We start from the raw sequence: 15,810 nt of genomic DNA on the forward strand, positions 1-15,810 counted from the left end.
GACAAGGACAAGGCTGGAGATCACTCTGTCATGTTGATTGAGTTTGAATAACAGACTGGAAGCTTCAAAGGGAGGATGGTGCTTGGAATCATTGTTCTTCCTCTGTCAACCATGGTCATCTGCAAGGAAACATGTGCCGTCATCATTGCTTTGCACAAAAAGCGCTTCACAGGCAAGGATATTGCTGCCAGTAAGATTGCAGCTAAATCAACTTTTTACTGGATCATCAAGAACTTCAAGGAGAGCAGTTTAATTGTTGTGAAGAAGGCTTCAGGGCACCCAAGAAAGTCCAGCAAGCGCCAGGAACATCTCCTAAAGTTGATTCAGCTGCGGGATCGGGGCACCACCAGTACAGAGCTTGCTCAGGAAAGGCAGCAGGCAGGTGTGAGTGCATCTGCACGCACAGTGAGGAGAATACTTTCAGGATGGCGTGGTGTCAAGAAGGGCAGCAAAGAAGCCACTTCTCTCCAGGAAAAACATCAGGGACAGACTGATATTCTGCAAAAGGAAGAGGGATTGGACTGCTGAGGACTGGGTCATTTTCTCTGATGAATCCCCTTTCCGATTGTTTGGGGCATCCGGAAATAAGCTTGTCCGAAGAAGACGAGGTGCGCGCTACCATCAGTCCTGTGTCATGCCAACAGTAAAGCATCCTCAGACCATTCGTGTGTGGGGTTGCTTCTCAGTCAAGGGAGTGGGCTCACACACACTTTTGCCTAAGAACACAGCCATGAATAAAGAATGGTACCAACACATCCACCGAGAGCAACTTCTCACAACCATCCAAGAACAGTTTGGTGATGAACAATGCCTATCCCAGCATGATGGAGCACCTTGCCATAATGCAAAAGTGATAACTAAGTGGTTCGGAAAACAAAACATTGATATTTTAGGTCCATGGCCAGGAAACTCCCCAGACCTTAATCCCATTGAGAACTTGTGGTCAATCCTCAAGAGGCGGGGAGACAAACAAAACCCCACAAATTCTGACAAACTCCAAGCATTGATTATGCAAGAATGGCCTGCCATCAGTCAGGATGTGGCCCAGAAGTTAATTGACAGCATGCCAGGGCAGATTGCAGAGGTCTTGAAAAAGAAGGATCAACACTGCAAATATTGACTCTTTGCATCAACTTCATGTAATTGTCAACAAAAGCCTTTGACACTTAGGAAATGCTTGTAGTTATACTTCAGAATTCCATTGTAACATCTGACAAAAATACCTAAAGACACCGAAGCAGCAAACTTGGTGAAAATGTATATTTGTGTCATTCTCAAAACTTTTGGCCATGACTGTATATGTGTGTTGACTGTGATCGGGTAGGTGTGTCTAGTCTGTTTATGAACAAAATAACGAACTATTGATTTAATTTGGATGGTGCAGCAACAGCTACACAGACCCGTAACATTGGCCTAATTAAACGCTAAATATGCTATTCCATTCTTTTGAAAATACATTTTATTAGTCTCAATGTTTCTTCGGACCTACCTAAAATATATTAACAATGGATTTATTGTTGATGGTGTATGTTTATTAAAATAGACTCCCACCACTTCTACCACTCATCCCAGAGATTTTATTTAACATTTCTATAACTAGGCAAGTCAGTTAAAAACAAATTATTATTTTACAATGACGGTCTACCCCGTCCAAACCCTAACCCGGACAATGCTGGGCCAATTGTGCACCGCCCTATGGGACTCCCAGTCACGACCTGTTGTGATACAGCCTGGGATCGAACCAGAGTCTGTAGTGACACTGAGATGCAGTGCCTTAGACATCTCAGTGCTAGAGGGGTCACTACAGACCCTGGTTCGATCTCGGGCTGTATCACAACCGGCCGTGATTGGGAGTCCCATAGGGTGGCGCACATTTGGTCCAGCGTCGTCCGAGTTGGGGTTTGGCTGGGGTAGGCAGTCATTGTAAATACTAATTATTTCTTAACTGACTTGCTTAATTAAATAAAGGCTAAATAAATAGACCGCTGCGCCACCTGGGAGCCCATCATATAATTTACACACGTTATACACATTATTATACATGTTATTAAGGTGTTGTGCACCGCCTGATGGTTAGATCTGTCCACAGGACAGGAACTGAGCTGGCTGGTATTCATTAGGCACCAAGCCGGGGAGGGAATACCTGAACTTTTGCAATGAGAAATGCTCATTTTCATTTTCGTTGCTCCACTTTCCCCTAATTTATACAGCCCTGTTTTCACTCTACTGACTGTCTGTTGATTTACAGACCCCTTCTTTAAGTGGTGTTGTTGCACAGGGGTGGAGTTCAGGTGTATGTACAGGGCGTTTAGCACCAGTGTGCTGCCAGGGCGGTTGGAGACAGGAGAACTGGAGAACACAAAAGCACCAAGGACGTGTGAATTCTACCCAGGCGTCAACGCTGTCTCCACAGTTCCTCTCCATCCCCTGGGTGGGGTGGGGGGTGAGGTGTGTGTTGTGTGTGTGAGAGAATGGGCTGTGGGGTAGACACTGGTTGACTCTCGTCTGGTGTGTGGGTGCTGCGGAAATGCCTGATGGTCTTCACAACATCACACGAAATGCCTTACCTTGGAGAGGAAGGTTTACACAGGCTTTCTTTTTGGCTAGCAGATGTTTTTATTCAAAGTGACTTACAGTTGACACAGCTACATTTATTCAGTACATGTGGTGTTGCCAGCTCCATGCTTCATTCATGTCTCTTGTGAATACCATGCCGATGTAATACAGTAGATAAATATGGACTTTTCTTTCTGTATTTCAAGGTGTGTTGGAGGGCTGGGCGTGTAATGTCGTCCACATGCCTCCGATCCGAAACAGTTTGGAACAGTTCTTGCATTATATTATGACTAAATTGTGTGACGTTTTATTTAGTTTTGGTGTTCGTTAAGGGTTTATGCTGTACCAAACAGCTTAGTTAGATGTCAAATTGCGCGACCTATTTTTATTTTTATATTTAACCTTTTATTTAATTAGGCAGGTTAGTTAAGAACAAATTCTGATTTACAATGACGGCCTAGGAACAGTGTGTTAACTGCCTTGTTCAGGGGCATAACGACAAATATTTACCTTGTCAGCTTGGGGATTTGATCTAGCAACCTTTCGGTTACTGGCTCAAAGCTCTAACCACTAGGCTACCTGCCGACTAAGATCTCTGCAAAAACGTCAAAATGAATGACAGATTTCTTGAGCTATCTTAGATTCATTCTGACTTTTGAGGAAGTGTATATTGGCTACGGAGTCTCAAAATGGACAAACTATTGAAGCTAAGGTCTTTTAAGGGAGTATGATCGAAACATTCGTTTGGTTCGCTAGAACACTCATTGGATTCTCGGCTAGGCGTCAGCCGAACCGAAGCATGCGAAAGCCTTAACAGTGACCAGTATCTTTATGTATTTCAAGGTGTGTAACAGTGACCAGTACCTGAAGATGCCTAGAGAAAACATGACACGCCTGCTGAAGGAGAGAGGTACGTTCCCTGTCCCTTCCTCAGACACCTTTTGGTTTCAAAGGTGGGACATTTAATTTAGAAAAGTAAATGAATGGAGTTCCTGCGGGACAAATATTTTCTATTCAGTGAGTTTTCTATTCCTCTCTGCAGGGTTTCTACAACAACAGCAGCAGGCTCCTGTTCCACCAGAGGGTGAAACCTGGGACGACCCCCCTTCCCCGGCCCCATTCCTGGCCCCAGGGGCCCCCAGGTACTCACCTCATTGTCGCTGGGCCCCTCTGTCAGACCTGGACTCCTCCACCCTCACCTTCCCTAGGGGAGCGGTGTTACAGCTGCACACCGTGCCCCCCGGCCTGCTACCCAGGATACCCTTCTTCTTTATCTGCACCGGCTGTGGCAAGATCTTCTGGGAGGGCTCCCACTTCAGCAGGGTCTTGTCACAGTTTCAGGAAGTGTTGTGTATCACTGAGGATACTGAAGATACTCTTGAGTTTTTCAACCCAACAGGACCGACCCCTAACCTCTGACCGCTAATCTCTGTCCATCTTGCAGGGATCAAAATGGCCGCTGACTGAACTAGGCCTACTGTACTGATTACTGTCTTCACACACCTATTTTGGTGCTGTTCCATTTCGTCAAACTTTATCTTCCTAGTTTACTACGTCCCGTTCTACAGACTGTTATGTTATTACAATGGAATTAACACAAATTTGACCTTCAAATTTCCTTCAGTTTTGAAGCCATATGTTATTATGAGTTGAAAGACTGGTTTGTCTTTTTATGTGGGAATGGATCTGGTTATGACTGCGGTCTACTGTCTGGGAAGCTTTTTTACGAGTATATGTTTTATGAAGACACAGTACCAATCAAAAGTTTAGACACATCTACTCATTCAAGTTTTGTTTTTTTTCTACATTGTAGAATAATAGTGAAGACATCAAAACTATGAAATAACACATATGGAATCATGTAGTAACCATAAAAGTGTTAAACAAATAAAAATATATTTTAGATTTAAGATTCTTCAAAGTAACCATCTTGATAACAGCTTTGCACAGTTTTGGTATTCTCTCAACCAGCATCATGAGGAATGCTTTTCCAACAGTCTTGAAGGAGTTCCCACATGCTGAGCACTTGTTGGCTGCTTTTCCTTCACTCTGCGGTCCAACTTATCCCAAACCATCTCAATTGGGTTGAGGTCGGGTGATTGGAGGCCAGGTCATCTGATGCAGCACTCCCATCACTCTCCTTGGTTACTACATGATTCCATATGTGTTATTTTTTATGTCTTCTACATTGTAGAAAATAGTTTAAAAAAAAAAAAAAAAAAACCTGGAATGAGTAGGTGTTCTAAAACTTAACTGGTACGGTATATGTTCTTCATCTTAAACTCGGTTTGATTTTAACTACTTTTCCATAAGTGACAAGGGGCTTCATACTATTATATATTCTGTGAATCCTGTATTTTATTGTTGATTATGAAATAAGTTGTTTTATAAAAAGGTAACTCTCGTTATCACTGATGGCGTTCCGTATTTCTGTCAATTATTTATTTCATCCTTATCTTAGGATGGTGGTAGACAGGCTTCAACCAGTCTGAGATGAGGTGTAGCCAACATCTTAGTTCATTTTCTTACTTTTCTTTAATTATTAGCATAACGTTTTGGATATCTATGGCTATTATGTGCTGATCTTATTGCTCTATTTCAACAGGAGGTCTTCATTGACTTTTAGGCAATCTAAAGACTATTATTCACCTAAGATGTCTGGAGGCACTTCTCATATTGGATGGTGATAGTGGTTTACTTGACTTCACCTCTGGGACTGGTGTTGTAACTCTGGGACTGGTGGTGTACTTCTCATACCTCTGGGACTGGTGATAGTGGTGGTTACGTTGACCTTCACCTCTGGGACTGGTGTGGGACTGGTGGTGTGACCCACCTCTGGGACTGGTGGTGTAGACCCACCTCTGGGACTGGTGGTGTAGCGCTCACCTCTGGGACTGGTGGTGTAATGTGACCCACCTCTGGGACTGGTAGTGTAGCGTGACCCACCTCTGGGACTGGTGGTGTAGCGTGACCCACCTCTGGGACTGGTGGTGTAGCGTGACCCACCTCTGGGACTGGTGGTGTAGCGTGACCCACCTCTGGGACTGGTGGTGTAGCGTGACCCACCAATGGGACTGGTGGTGTAGCGTGACCCACCTCTGGGACTGGTGGTGTAGCGTGACCCACCGCTCACCTCTGGGACTGGTGGTGTAGCGTGACCCACCAATGGGACTGGTGGTGTAGCGTGACCCACCGCTCAAGGTCACCTGGTAACTCAAACCGTCCCCTGGCCCCATTTCTGTTTCAGTCCCTGGTCAACAGAGGTGTGAGCTGCTTTATCCTCTATCCGTCCATGCTAAACAAATGAACACAGAGGACCAAACATCAAGATAATAAAGGCTTTTGTTGCTTCAGTTGACGGTTACGGTACTTAGTTTTGTCAAGTAAAAGTGCTTCTCTGTACATCAACTGTTCTTCTGTGACAGTAGTTCATCAACTGTCAGTCAGAGCAGGTTAAAGGTTAAAGCAACATAAGGAAGAATATTAGAATACACCAGGTGCAATTAGGTTATTTCTCTTGTCACTCACTCACAGTCACTCAATTAGCCATGTCAGCGAAGCATTTGTAGATTGGTAGTTAGTCTAGCCAGCTATCTAAACTTTTAGAAATCATGGCCCAATACCGAACCATCTCCCAGTCCCTGCAGCTGAAAAACATCCCCACAGCATGATGCTCCCACCACCATGCTTCTTTGTAGGGATAGTGCCAGGTTTCCTCTAGACGTGAAGCTTGGCATTCGCTCCAAATAGTTTAATCTTGGTTTCATCAGACCAGAGAATCTTGTTTCTCATGGTCTGAGAGTCTTTAGGTGCCTTTTGGCAAACTCCCAAGTGGCTGTCATGTGCCTTTTACTGAGGAGTGGCTTCCGTCTGGCCACTCTACCATAGAGGCCTGATTGGTGGAGTGCTGCTGAGATGGTTGTCCTTCTGGAAGGACCTCATGGCTTGGTTTTTGCTCTGACATGCACTGTCAACTGTGGGACCTTATATAGACAGGTGTGTGCCTTTCCAAACCATGTCTCATCAATTTAATTTACAACAGGTGGACTCCAATCAAGTTGTAGAAACATCTCAAGGATGATCAATGAAAACAGGATGCACCTGAGCTCAATGTTGAGTCTCATAGCAAAGGGTCTGAATACTTGTGTAAATAGGTCCAGTACATCACTGGGACCGAGCTCCCTGCCATCTAGGGCCTCTATACCAGGCGGTGGGAAAAGAAGGCCCGGAAAATTGTTAAAGACCCCTATTTTCTCTACTGTCGCACGGCAAGAGGTACCGGGGCATAAAGTCTGACACCAACAGGCTCTTGAACAGCTTCTACCGCCAAGCAATATGACTACTAAATAGCTAACAAAATAGCTACACAGACTGAGTTTACCTTGTACCTTTTATTTAAATTGTTTCACTGTCTCTCTACACACTCACAGGGCCATACACACACTGACACTCCAACACACAAACACTCCATAATTTGCTTACACACACATAATATGAACATACATTTATACTGACTCTATATACACACACCCACTCACATACAAGCTGCTTATATCCTGTTGCCTAGTCGCCTTACCTCCACTGTATTATCCCTGCACATTGTAAATATGGTATTGGAACGGACTTTAAAAATATATTTCCTGTATATAGTATGCTTACTTATTTAATATTTATTTTAATTTATTTTATTTTTTATTTTAATACATTATTATTGATTATTGCATTGTTGGGTTTTGAGATTGCAAGAAAGGCATTTCACTGTACTTTGTGCATGTGACATTAAAACTTGAAACTGTTGCTTGGCAATTTGCCCGAAAAATGTGATCTCTCTGTATGGCTGGGGGAGCCTCCGTCTGTAGAGAGAGAAAAATGATTTAGGTCAATTCGCGTTTTGTTGCAAGGGAAAGAAGACTGGATAATCTATCATCTAAAACGGAAGTGCATGGTGCGTTCTCATGGTTTCCCCGAAGTGTTCTGTGCTCCATTCAGTCTACGTCTATCTTTGAAGGTATCATTTTGTTTAAACATGTTTCAATGAACCCTGAATAGTAGGTTAGTATTTGAAGTATTTAGCGCCACTATTTTTTTCTCCAGCCCTCCTGCCTGAAATAAACTGCCCCGCCTGGCCGTCCCTGTCCGGTTGCAGGGTCTATCTATCCCTGTCCGGTTGCAGGGTCTATCTATCCCTGGCCGCGCTGCGTATAGAAAGAAGCTGCTTGCTCGCAGTTTTTTGCTGCACTGTTATTTGATCCTCGCTCTTTCTTTGCTGGGAAGAAAAACTCGCCTCTTTCCCACGCTCCTTAAACACGTGGTGCTGTAATGAATTGGCTTCTGAAGCCCCTCCCTCCATTGAACCGTCACAGCCCGCTCCACAGAATCCCTGTGCTCTGAGTCAGTGGCGGTTAGGGGCTCCTCCCGTCCTGTCTGTTCTGTCGCCCCGGCGCCAAACCTTACATATGACGGCCTGACTCTCTTCGGTTTCTACACATAATATCAAGTCACGCTTGTGTGTGTTCTCTTCCGTCGATTATAAAAATGTTTTTAAAAATATATTGTTTATCAGAAATAGAAATAGGATAGATCTGGTATTTATTTCACATAGCTTATATACCATTCAGTAGCTGTCAATTTAGAAGTTTGAAAAGTAGGATACGCTACTAGGCTAATGTTGTTTTGACTGCTACGAATCGATACCCTCTTGAAATTATGGAGGGCCTCCAAATATGGGAGATTACCGTTGCGCTACCAGCACCAACACATTTGTCACATTCCTCTCACATTTTTGTTTATTGGTCATCCTATGGAGACCGCTGATTCTACTTTGCGTACGGATTGCACGTGGATTTGGGTAGGGTCAAATGCTAAATTTGGAATGATGGTGTGAGGTAAAATGACACAGATTACACTCCAGTAGATACCATGTAGACTACTAATATAACGAATAGTTATATACCTGTCTAAGCATTTTAGAGACAATGTTATATTACTCGTTTTTTGGCATCACGATGAAAACATTAATTTGCTTATTTAATTAAAAAAATGTATCCGCAATTATTGTTTGAGTGCTTTCGTTTGCTCCATATACAGAAATTCCCCTTCTTAAAAAAATGACATACACAACATATCGTTGCTGTCTTTACAAAGGAGCGTAATTACATCCACGTGTTAAGGGTGTATTTTGGTTGTATCGAGCAAATGTTTCAAGAGTCTGAATAAGAATACCATTTAGATAAAGCCACAGAATCAAGCAAAAACAAAATCCGAATAAGACCAGTACGTTACGTCAGGAACTCTGACCAGACACCTTCCTTTGGCCAAAGGCTCCTGCAGGGTTCTGTGCAAATGTTTTCCAACTGGCCTGACACCGCTTTTTGATTAGTGGACAGATGTTCCTGAGATGTTTAGGATCTCTGCTGGCTAGTTTGGGGAGCTCTATGACTGTGGGCTATGGTTTAGTATTGTCTAAAGATGCCTATATATGACATTAAATAATAATAAAATAGTCCTACACATCACAGACACTGCAAAGTATGATACATTTTCCAAAAGGAGTATGTCAATGTTACTATTTTTGCCTGCATTTTGATAATCCTTCTGTCTCAACAGGAACCAAAGGTCTGCACATATTGATATGTATTTTCAAAATGCACTTGGTTTCTCTCAGCTATGGTACAAATAAACGGAAACGTGTGCAGACTGATTAACACACACACACACACACCAGTAAATACCACGTAGGTGTATGATGAAACCATTCAATTGTGGCTTTTCCGTTATGTGAAGTTGTCAGCTGAATTGTTTTCATATTACACACATCATAGATTTACTAACATAGCCAGCAAAGTTATGAGTTTGTTTTATTATTATTTGTAGGCTACTATGTGCATTTGCCTTTGTGGTGAGATAAAGTGGTCCTGCGTATCGGATGCATAGGCCTATGTTATTAATCAACAGACTGAGTCATCGCATACGTGCACCAAATGTACATTGGAGTGTACAGTGGAGTGTGTGGGAACCTGAGGACAAACGGAAACTGCTTAACTATGAAAAGACAGGGTGTTTCAAGTATCATACATCGGTCTATAGATAGGACTCCCAGGCTAGTGAAGCCTATACCAAACGGAGCAAAAGGTTCAATTTACCTTGTGTGGTTTCCAGGCCAGCAAGGCGCGACAACAATTTACAATCGCAGCCGTCCGGTTCCCACGGTAGCTATGCTGCGGCTGAACTAGGCTGATGCGTGCCATTCTATGCGCAACGTCACCTCTTTTCACTTGCAAAAGGAAGTCGCACGGGCTTTTGTTATTTGAAGTTATATTGCTTCTTGTCACTTTAAAACAACTGGAATATCCGCAGATGACATTTAGATGGATTGTAACCGCCAGAGAGGTGTCTCTTCTCTTGGCGTTATTATATGGAGGGAGGCTATACCACTAGACTTGGGCTCGAGTTGTTTTACAGAAGTTTCAGTGGCCATTTGTTTTTCTCTGTCTAATGTATACATCGTTATTGCCAAAAGAGCTAGACTGCAGACAAGTAAATAAGTCAAATATGTTTATTTCCTAAAGTAGGCTCATGCGTATTTTGTCACCCTATTTTATATACGATAAGGAAAAACCTTATCTGTTTGTGTGAAATGTATAAACCTAACAAAGTTTTAGTTTTTAGTATTTTAGAGTCGTGAAACTATGGAATAAGCATATGTTATCTATATTTGGCCACGTTATGTGTACAGTATCAGATCTCTAGCGATCGTCAGTAGCACACAGTTTTTATTCTACACCACTGGTGACAATCCACTGGTGACAATTACAAAGTATTCCATTGTTTCAGAAGAAGTTGGACATCGTTGTTGACATGTAGTAGCAAACCACAACTCGGCTTTTCTAGTTTGTCGCGTTTAACGCCGAATGAGCCCGAATTAACATCATGGGACGAAATACGACGCATAACAGGCCCTTTACAGTACAGTATTACTCCTTTGTTTTTTACATTAATATATATATATATATATATACATGCTTGTGTGGTTGCACTATTCGTCCGTAGAAATACAACTTCAGATCCGAATAGTTTTTGCAACATGCCCTATGACTCCATGCGCAATAGTCCCGTTAATCCCTTGGATCCGCTGCTCTCCTAAACAACATATTGCTTTTCTCTACATTTTTTCACGATGTCGTTTATGACTCCTTCAACACCATCCTCCCTCGAGTCACGTCTCTTATGCGAGGGAGTAAAATTGTCAATTTTATAAATGTTTTATTTTATAGATGCCATTTGTTTCCACGAGACCACGCCTTACTCTAAGGTTTCACACGTGTGGACCCTCCCCAAAACGGACCCAGTAGCCAATTACCTCGCTCCATTTCCGCCCATTTCACAAGAGTTGATTCTATGGAATACCATTGTCATGCAAATAAAGGACGCGTAAAATATCCCCCTCGCGCGCACTGCAGAGCAGAGACTCACTGGGATCGCACGAAGGACGCGAATCACGGGGCACGCGGGGGAATTTCATACTACGTCGTCGCCAGAACCCGTCCAATTGTCACAGGCAAGTAGTACCCACATGTTTTCTATTTTAATCATAACAGTTATCGGGAATTGTATCTCAACCGTATTCTTTAAAGTGTGCATAAAAGTGTTTTTGATGTAGACGTTGGAATGTAACCGTTGGGGAATATTGTTCAGTGCGCTTACGTGGATCCTACCTGTCTCACAGCCACCCTTGCCAGACGAACTGCGGCGGCTCCAGGATCCTGCAGGCAAGAGGGTAAAATCGCAAGAAGAACCAACCTGCCCAGATTCAACTGCATTTTATTCACCTTGTTTGGAGATAACCGTGGTCGTTCTTCCAGAATACCTACAGAAGAAAAGTTTCAACTGTCGCTCTGCTCCATTTCTGCAATATAACATATACTACCTGTTGCTGCTAGTAACAACGGAGGAGAAGAGGGGGAGACTACACCTTGCGACACTTGGATCTCTTATAAACACACTTTGTAGGGAGTTGGATTTCGCAACCTTTAATCTTTTGCACACCAAGTGTGTTATTTTGTCTATGTCCATTTTGGGATATTAGTGGTTTTACCATATCTATAGTATACACGTTTTTAAAGTGCCTTACAACTGGTATTAATCCAGTATTTGGGGGGTATTTCAACGCCAGAGCCTCCAATCAGTCACTATCAGATAGAAAGGCACAGGATCTATCTCTATATCCCGATTTCACCATGAGTCAAGGGGATGTATCAACTTGCTCTGCGCCTCAGATCGTATTCCAAGAGGCGGTGAAGCAAGGCAACACAAAGGAACTCCACTCGTTGCTCCAGAACATGACAAACTGCGAATTCAATGTCAACTCCTTCGGGCCCGAAGGACAGACGGCGTTGCATCAGTCAGTCATCGATGGGAATCTCGAACTTGTAAAACTGCTGGTGAAATTCGGAGCCGATATTCGATTGGCGAACAGGGAAGGGTGGAGTGCCTTACACATTGCCGCTTTTGGAGGACATCAAGACATAGTCCTATACCTCATCACTAAGGCAAAGTACTCCTCTGGCGCACGGTGATCTGCTACACTGCTGTCAGGTAAACACACGGAAAGCCAGGCTCTTGTAAATTAGCGTTTCGATCTATAGTTGTGCCAAATTATAGCCTACAAAACACAGTAACTTCCCTTTCATCAAAACCAAACGGGGGTCTCTCTCACTCGTGAGTCAAACGCCACATGGTTCTTGTATCCGCTTCAGCATAAAAAAACGCCATTTTGGTGGGTTGGTACTAAAGCTTTTTCCTTGAACGTGCATAATAGATTGGGACGTATAAAATAACTAAGCCCGTGTTTGGCTCCCGAGACCTGATTGCAGCTTAGTTTTTACGCAGCGATAGACTTTCTATATTTTTTTGTCGCGGTTACATTGAAACACTTCTTTATTGGGCTTCGTATTGAGGTGTCTGTCGCCTTGTAGCTGCGGTGGTCACAGAGGACCCTTTTTAAATGATTTTATATACTAAAAGATGGCACTTGTTGCTGTGGCTGCATGCTGGAATATATGAAAGGGAAGAAGGTGAACACGGGAAATGAAGGCCATACTATATTTGGCTATTTCTTTTTTAAATTATAGGATTTGATCTATTTCAAAGAGCAGCATTATTAGGCCTATATATATATTACACCCAACCGGCATTTCCAGATGTGTAATCATTGTAACAACGATTGACTTAATGTTGTTAAGTACTTTACACAATAGCTTTACTTTGTTTCTTTATAATAAAAAAAAGTAGCTAAATGCGCCCTGCCTTCAAGCAGGCTGCTGGCATGTATCAATGTCTTTTCAGGCCAGTGCGACCGCAGTGTCAATGGTTAATGTGATATAAACCGCTGCTTTCGCTTTGTATCAAAACGTCAGGAAAGTGGCATTTGGAATTCACTTTAATCTCCTTTCAGTATTTTAACGAACAACCCTGGTCATCACTGTGAACACAGGCTGGGTTCTATTTATGAAGGTACATTGACCAGATGCATTTTGAAAATTCTGTGCTTACTCTTTTCAAATCAAATCTGTTAGGTTTAAGAATATTTAGGGTGACTTATAAAGCTGCTTCAGACGCTATGCTTATCATAGTATTAACTATCCTGTGTGGAGACCCCATGTCACAATAAGCCTAAATTTGACCTTGCTAAAGAGAGACTCTTCTTTGTCCCTCATTAACTTCTTGTTTGGTTTTATTTGCCAACTACCTCGACTGTAAAGTATTCAAAACCATTGGACTCTTGCTCACTCCACAACACTCCAATATGGGGAGTCACACACATCCTTTAACACAGTGGATCCCAACCATTTTTGGTTACTGTACCTGAAGTACCCCCCCAGGTGCATTTTACCAGTAGGCCTATGGTCTGCTGAGTCTTCTCAAGTACCCCCTGTTGATAGGCCAATACCCAGGGGTCCTAGTACCCCACCCTAGTTGGAAACCACTGATCTAGCCTATCCCCAAGCCTGCCTATAGGCCAAAAATAATGCTCATACCCACACAGACATTTTAAGTGATAGCTATTTTAGCAGTAGGCCCCAAGCCAATGTTATTTAACCCAGTGATATAGGCTAGGAGACAACTATGGTGTTTCTTCTGCAAAGCAATAATGTCTATTTCATATTAATCAAGCCCGTTTCTTATCTTCATCTGGGATGAATTTATTTCCCACACTACAACCAAACTTTAATCTGACAAGCAAAGCGTTTTATTTTTTTTGCCTTTCTGTAAAGGTATGTTTGCAAACACACATTGCCTTTTTTTTGTTTTATGCATTATATAGTCGTTCTGTTTGAAGTTTCTATTTAGTCACAAAAATTTGCATTTTATTGCCTGATTTATAAATGCAGGGAGTTTTATTGCACAAAATGCAGAGCCTTTTACGCCCCCTGGTGCCTGTCCGGGTAACTGCAGGTGTTAAGGCTTAGAAATAGTTACTACTGAGCAGGAGTAAAACATTTTATTACTCATGTTATGATGACTAACATCTACATGACTATTGCAGGATATATATATATAAAACAAATGGTTTAAACTGCCTGCTGCATTTTGAAAGTCATGGCACCCTAATGTTTGTTTCAATGCTGCTTGTATGTTTTATATTAGATTTTACTCAATGGCCAACAGTAAGTGAAAGAAAAATATCTGATAGCATCACAGTCATTCAATGAAAATCCCTGTGTATCTCTCTCTGTGTGTGTGTGTGTGTGTGTGAGAGAGAGTGCACATGCGTGCATGAATGAATGTGTGTATATATGTCTGTGTGTGCTGCATTCATCTGACTGTTGTGTCCTGAGTGAGTTGAGCTGTGTTCCCCTTCCCTGGCCTGTGTGTGGCTTTATGTTGCTACCTGGGGGTCTTCCCTCCCTACAGTAAGGAGAGACACCAGGGATGAAGGACTGTCCTTCCATGTACCTGGAAAAGCAAACTAAATGGATTAGAAAGAAACATCAAGGAATAGATTGGTTTTAGTGGAACAAAAAAATATGCATCGCTTGTCTTAAACTTGATATTTTTTATATATATATATTTTAAATATTGCACTGACTGTTGTTGATTAAGTTGACTTTTTATCAAGTCAAATTGTATTGTTTTTCCGAATAGAAAAAAAAGGAACACAACAAAATACTATTGTATAAAAACAACTCCAGGTTGTAATGTTTTGTGTGTAAACTTTGTGAAACATTGTGTTAAGGCAAAGATTGTTTGAATCTTTGTGATCGGGTATGTGTTTATATACAGTACCAGTCAAAAGTTTGGACACTTACTCATTCAAGGGTAGGTATAAAAATAAAGAAAAACCCTGGAGTGAGTGGGTGGGTCCTGACTTTTGACTGGTACTGTTTATATAAAATATGCTGAAATATCTTGGAGCACTTTCTTTTCTGAAGTGCTGTCCTCCTCCTGTTGTTATGAAAGGGGAAAAATACATTTGATGGTAAGATCATTGTTACAAAACAAATTGCACAGCGTTTGGTTGTTCTACTCAAGTGTCATAACATTTATGGCCCGAGAGAGGACGACTGGATAGGTGTAAATGAATGAGAGAAAGTGCTGACGTTTAAATAAATAAATTGGGCCGGGGCGTGTTCTGTTTTCGTTTTGCTTTTTTTCGAGCGAAACAAAAACAAATGTCTGAGTTTAATGAGTGATGCTGAAGTTCCATCGTGTTTTGATTTTGGGTTTTCTTGTTTTTGGTCTGTATTTTGTTTTTGAACGTTTGTAACACTGTGATCATGATGTGTGTTGAGAAAATGAGTGCTGTAATATTTTTGTACGTTTGTGTACAAGCCAGTAAAAAAAAATCTTTAAACTCTGTGTGTCTATGCATGTTTCTTTTTCCCTACCCCCAGGCAGTCCCAGCCCCCGTTACCCATAGAGAAGAATAGTGACGGGCACATACCCCTCCTCTCTCCCGTTCTCCCAGGCTAGCCCAGATCCCCTCTTGCCCCTCTCCCAGGCCATCCGGATCCCCATTCTCTCCCTTTGTTATTCAGTCAGCCTCATCTTTTCACATGCTGGATAAAAGAGCCACGCACATGATTGTGGGTAGTTCTGGTTTATAGAAGGCAGGGTTCCCTCCCCAGTGTATGCAGGTTTTATGTTTCTCTCTGTCTGTGTAGTCTGAGGAAGGACCCTAGCTCAACTCTCTGGCTCTGCATCACTATTCCTCTTCTCTCTATTAACCCCCTGGGCACTTGTCTGTTTCTCTCT

The 15,810-nt window shown here is 42.3% G+C and overlaps 2 protein-coding genes across 4 annotated transcripts in view; both read left to right on the plus strand.

Annotated features, from left to right (window-relative positions):
- exd3 (exonuclease 3'-5' domain containing 3) overlaps nucleotides 1-4,976 on the plus strand; it is a 67,878-nt gene extending 62,902 nt beyond the window's left edge. For both annotated transcript variants that reach the window (XM_064977421.1, XM_064977422.1), the window contains exons 20-21: nucleotides 3,400-3,466; nucleotides 3,599-4,976. In XM_064977421.1, coding sequence (XP_064833493.1) covers nucleotides 3,400-3,466; nucleotides 3,599-3,975 — 444 coding nt within the window. In that variant the 3' untranslated portion in view covers nucleotides 3,976-4,976. The remainder of the gene's footprint in view (nucleotides 1-3,399; nucleotides 3,467-3,598) is intronic.
- Nucleotides 4,977-10,902: 5,926 nt separating this feature from the next.
- On the plus strand, nucleotides 10,903-15,413 carry LOC135548135 (notch-regulated ankyrin repeat-containing protein A-like). 2 transcript variants are annotated; one of them, XM_064977424.1, is made up of 2 exons: nucleotides 10,903-11,113; nucleotides 11,251-15,413. In XM_064977424.1, the coding sequence occupies exon 2, from the start codon at nucleotides 11,793-11,795 to the stop codon at nucleotides 12,129-12,131; it is 339 nt and encodes a 112-aa protein (XP_064833496.1). In that variant the 5' UTR covers nucleotides 10,903-11,113; nucleotides 11,251-11,792; the 3' UTR covers nucleotides 12,132-15,413. The 2 variants fall into 2 exon arrangements, with proteins under 2 accessions (XP_064833496.1, XP_064833495.1); XM_064977423.1 differs by having other exon boundaries at nucleotides 10,904-11,113; nucleotides 11,282-15,413.
- Nucleotides 15,414-15,810: the final 397 nt, after the last annotated feature.

The sequence above is a fragment of the Oncorhynchus masou genome, chromosome 11 (assembly GCF_036934945.1).
Source record: "Oncorhynchus masou masou isolate Uvic2021 chromosome 11, UVic_Omas_1.1, whole genome shotgun sequence".
Lineage (NCBI taxonomy): Eukaryota > Metazoa > Chordata > Actinopteri > Salmoniformes > Salmonidae > Oncorhynchus > Oncorhynchus masou.

Bases quoted from the DNA above. Each gene is read 5' to 3' on its own strand.
- LOC135548135 (XM_064977424.1), top strand. From the start codon at position 11,793: ATGAGTCAAGGGGATGTATCAACTTGCTCTGCGCCTCAGATCGTATTC.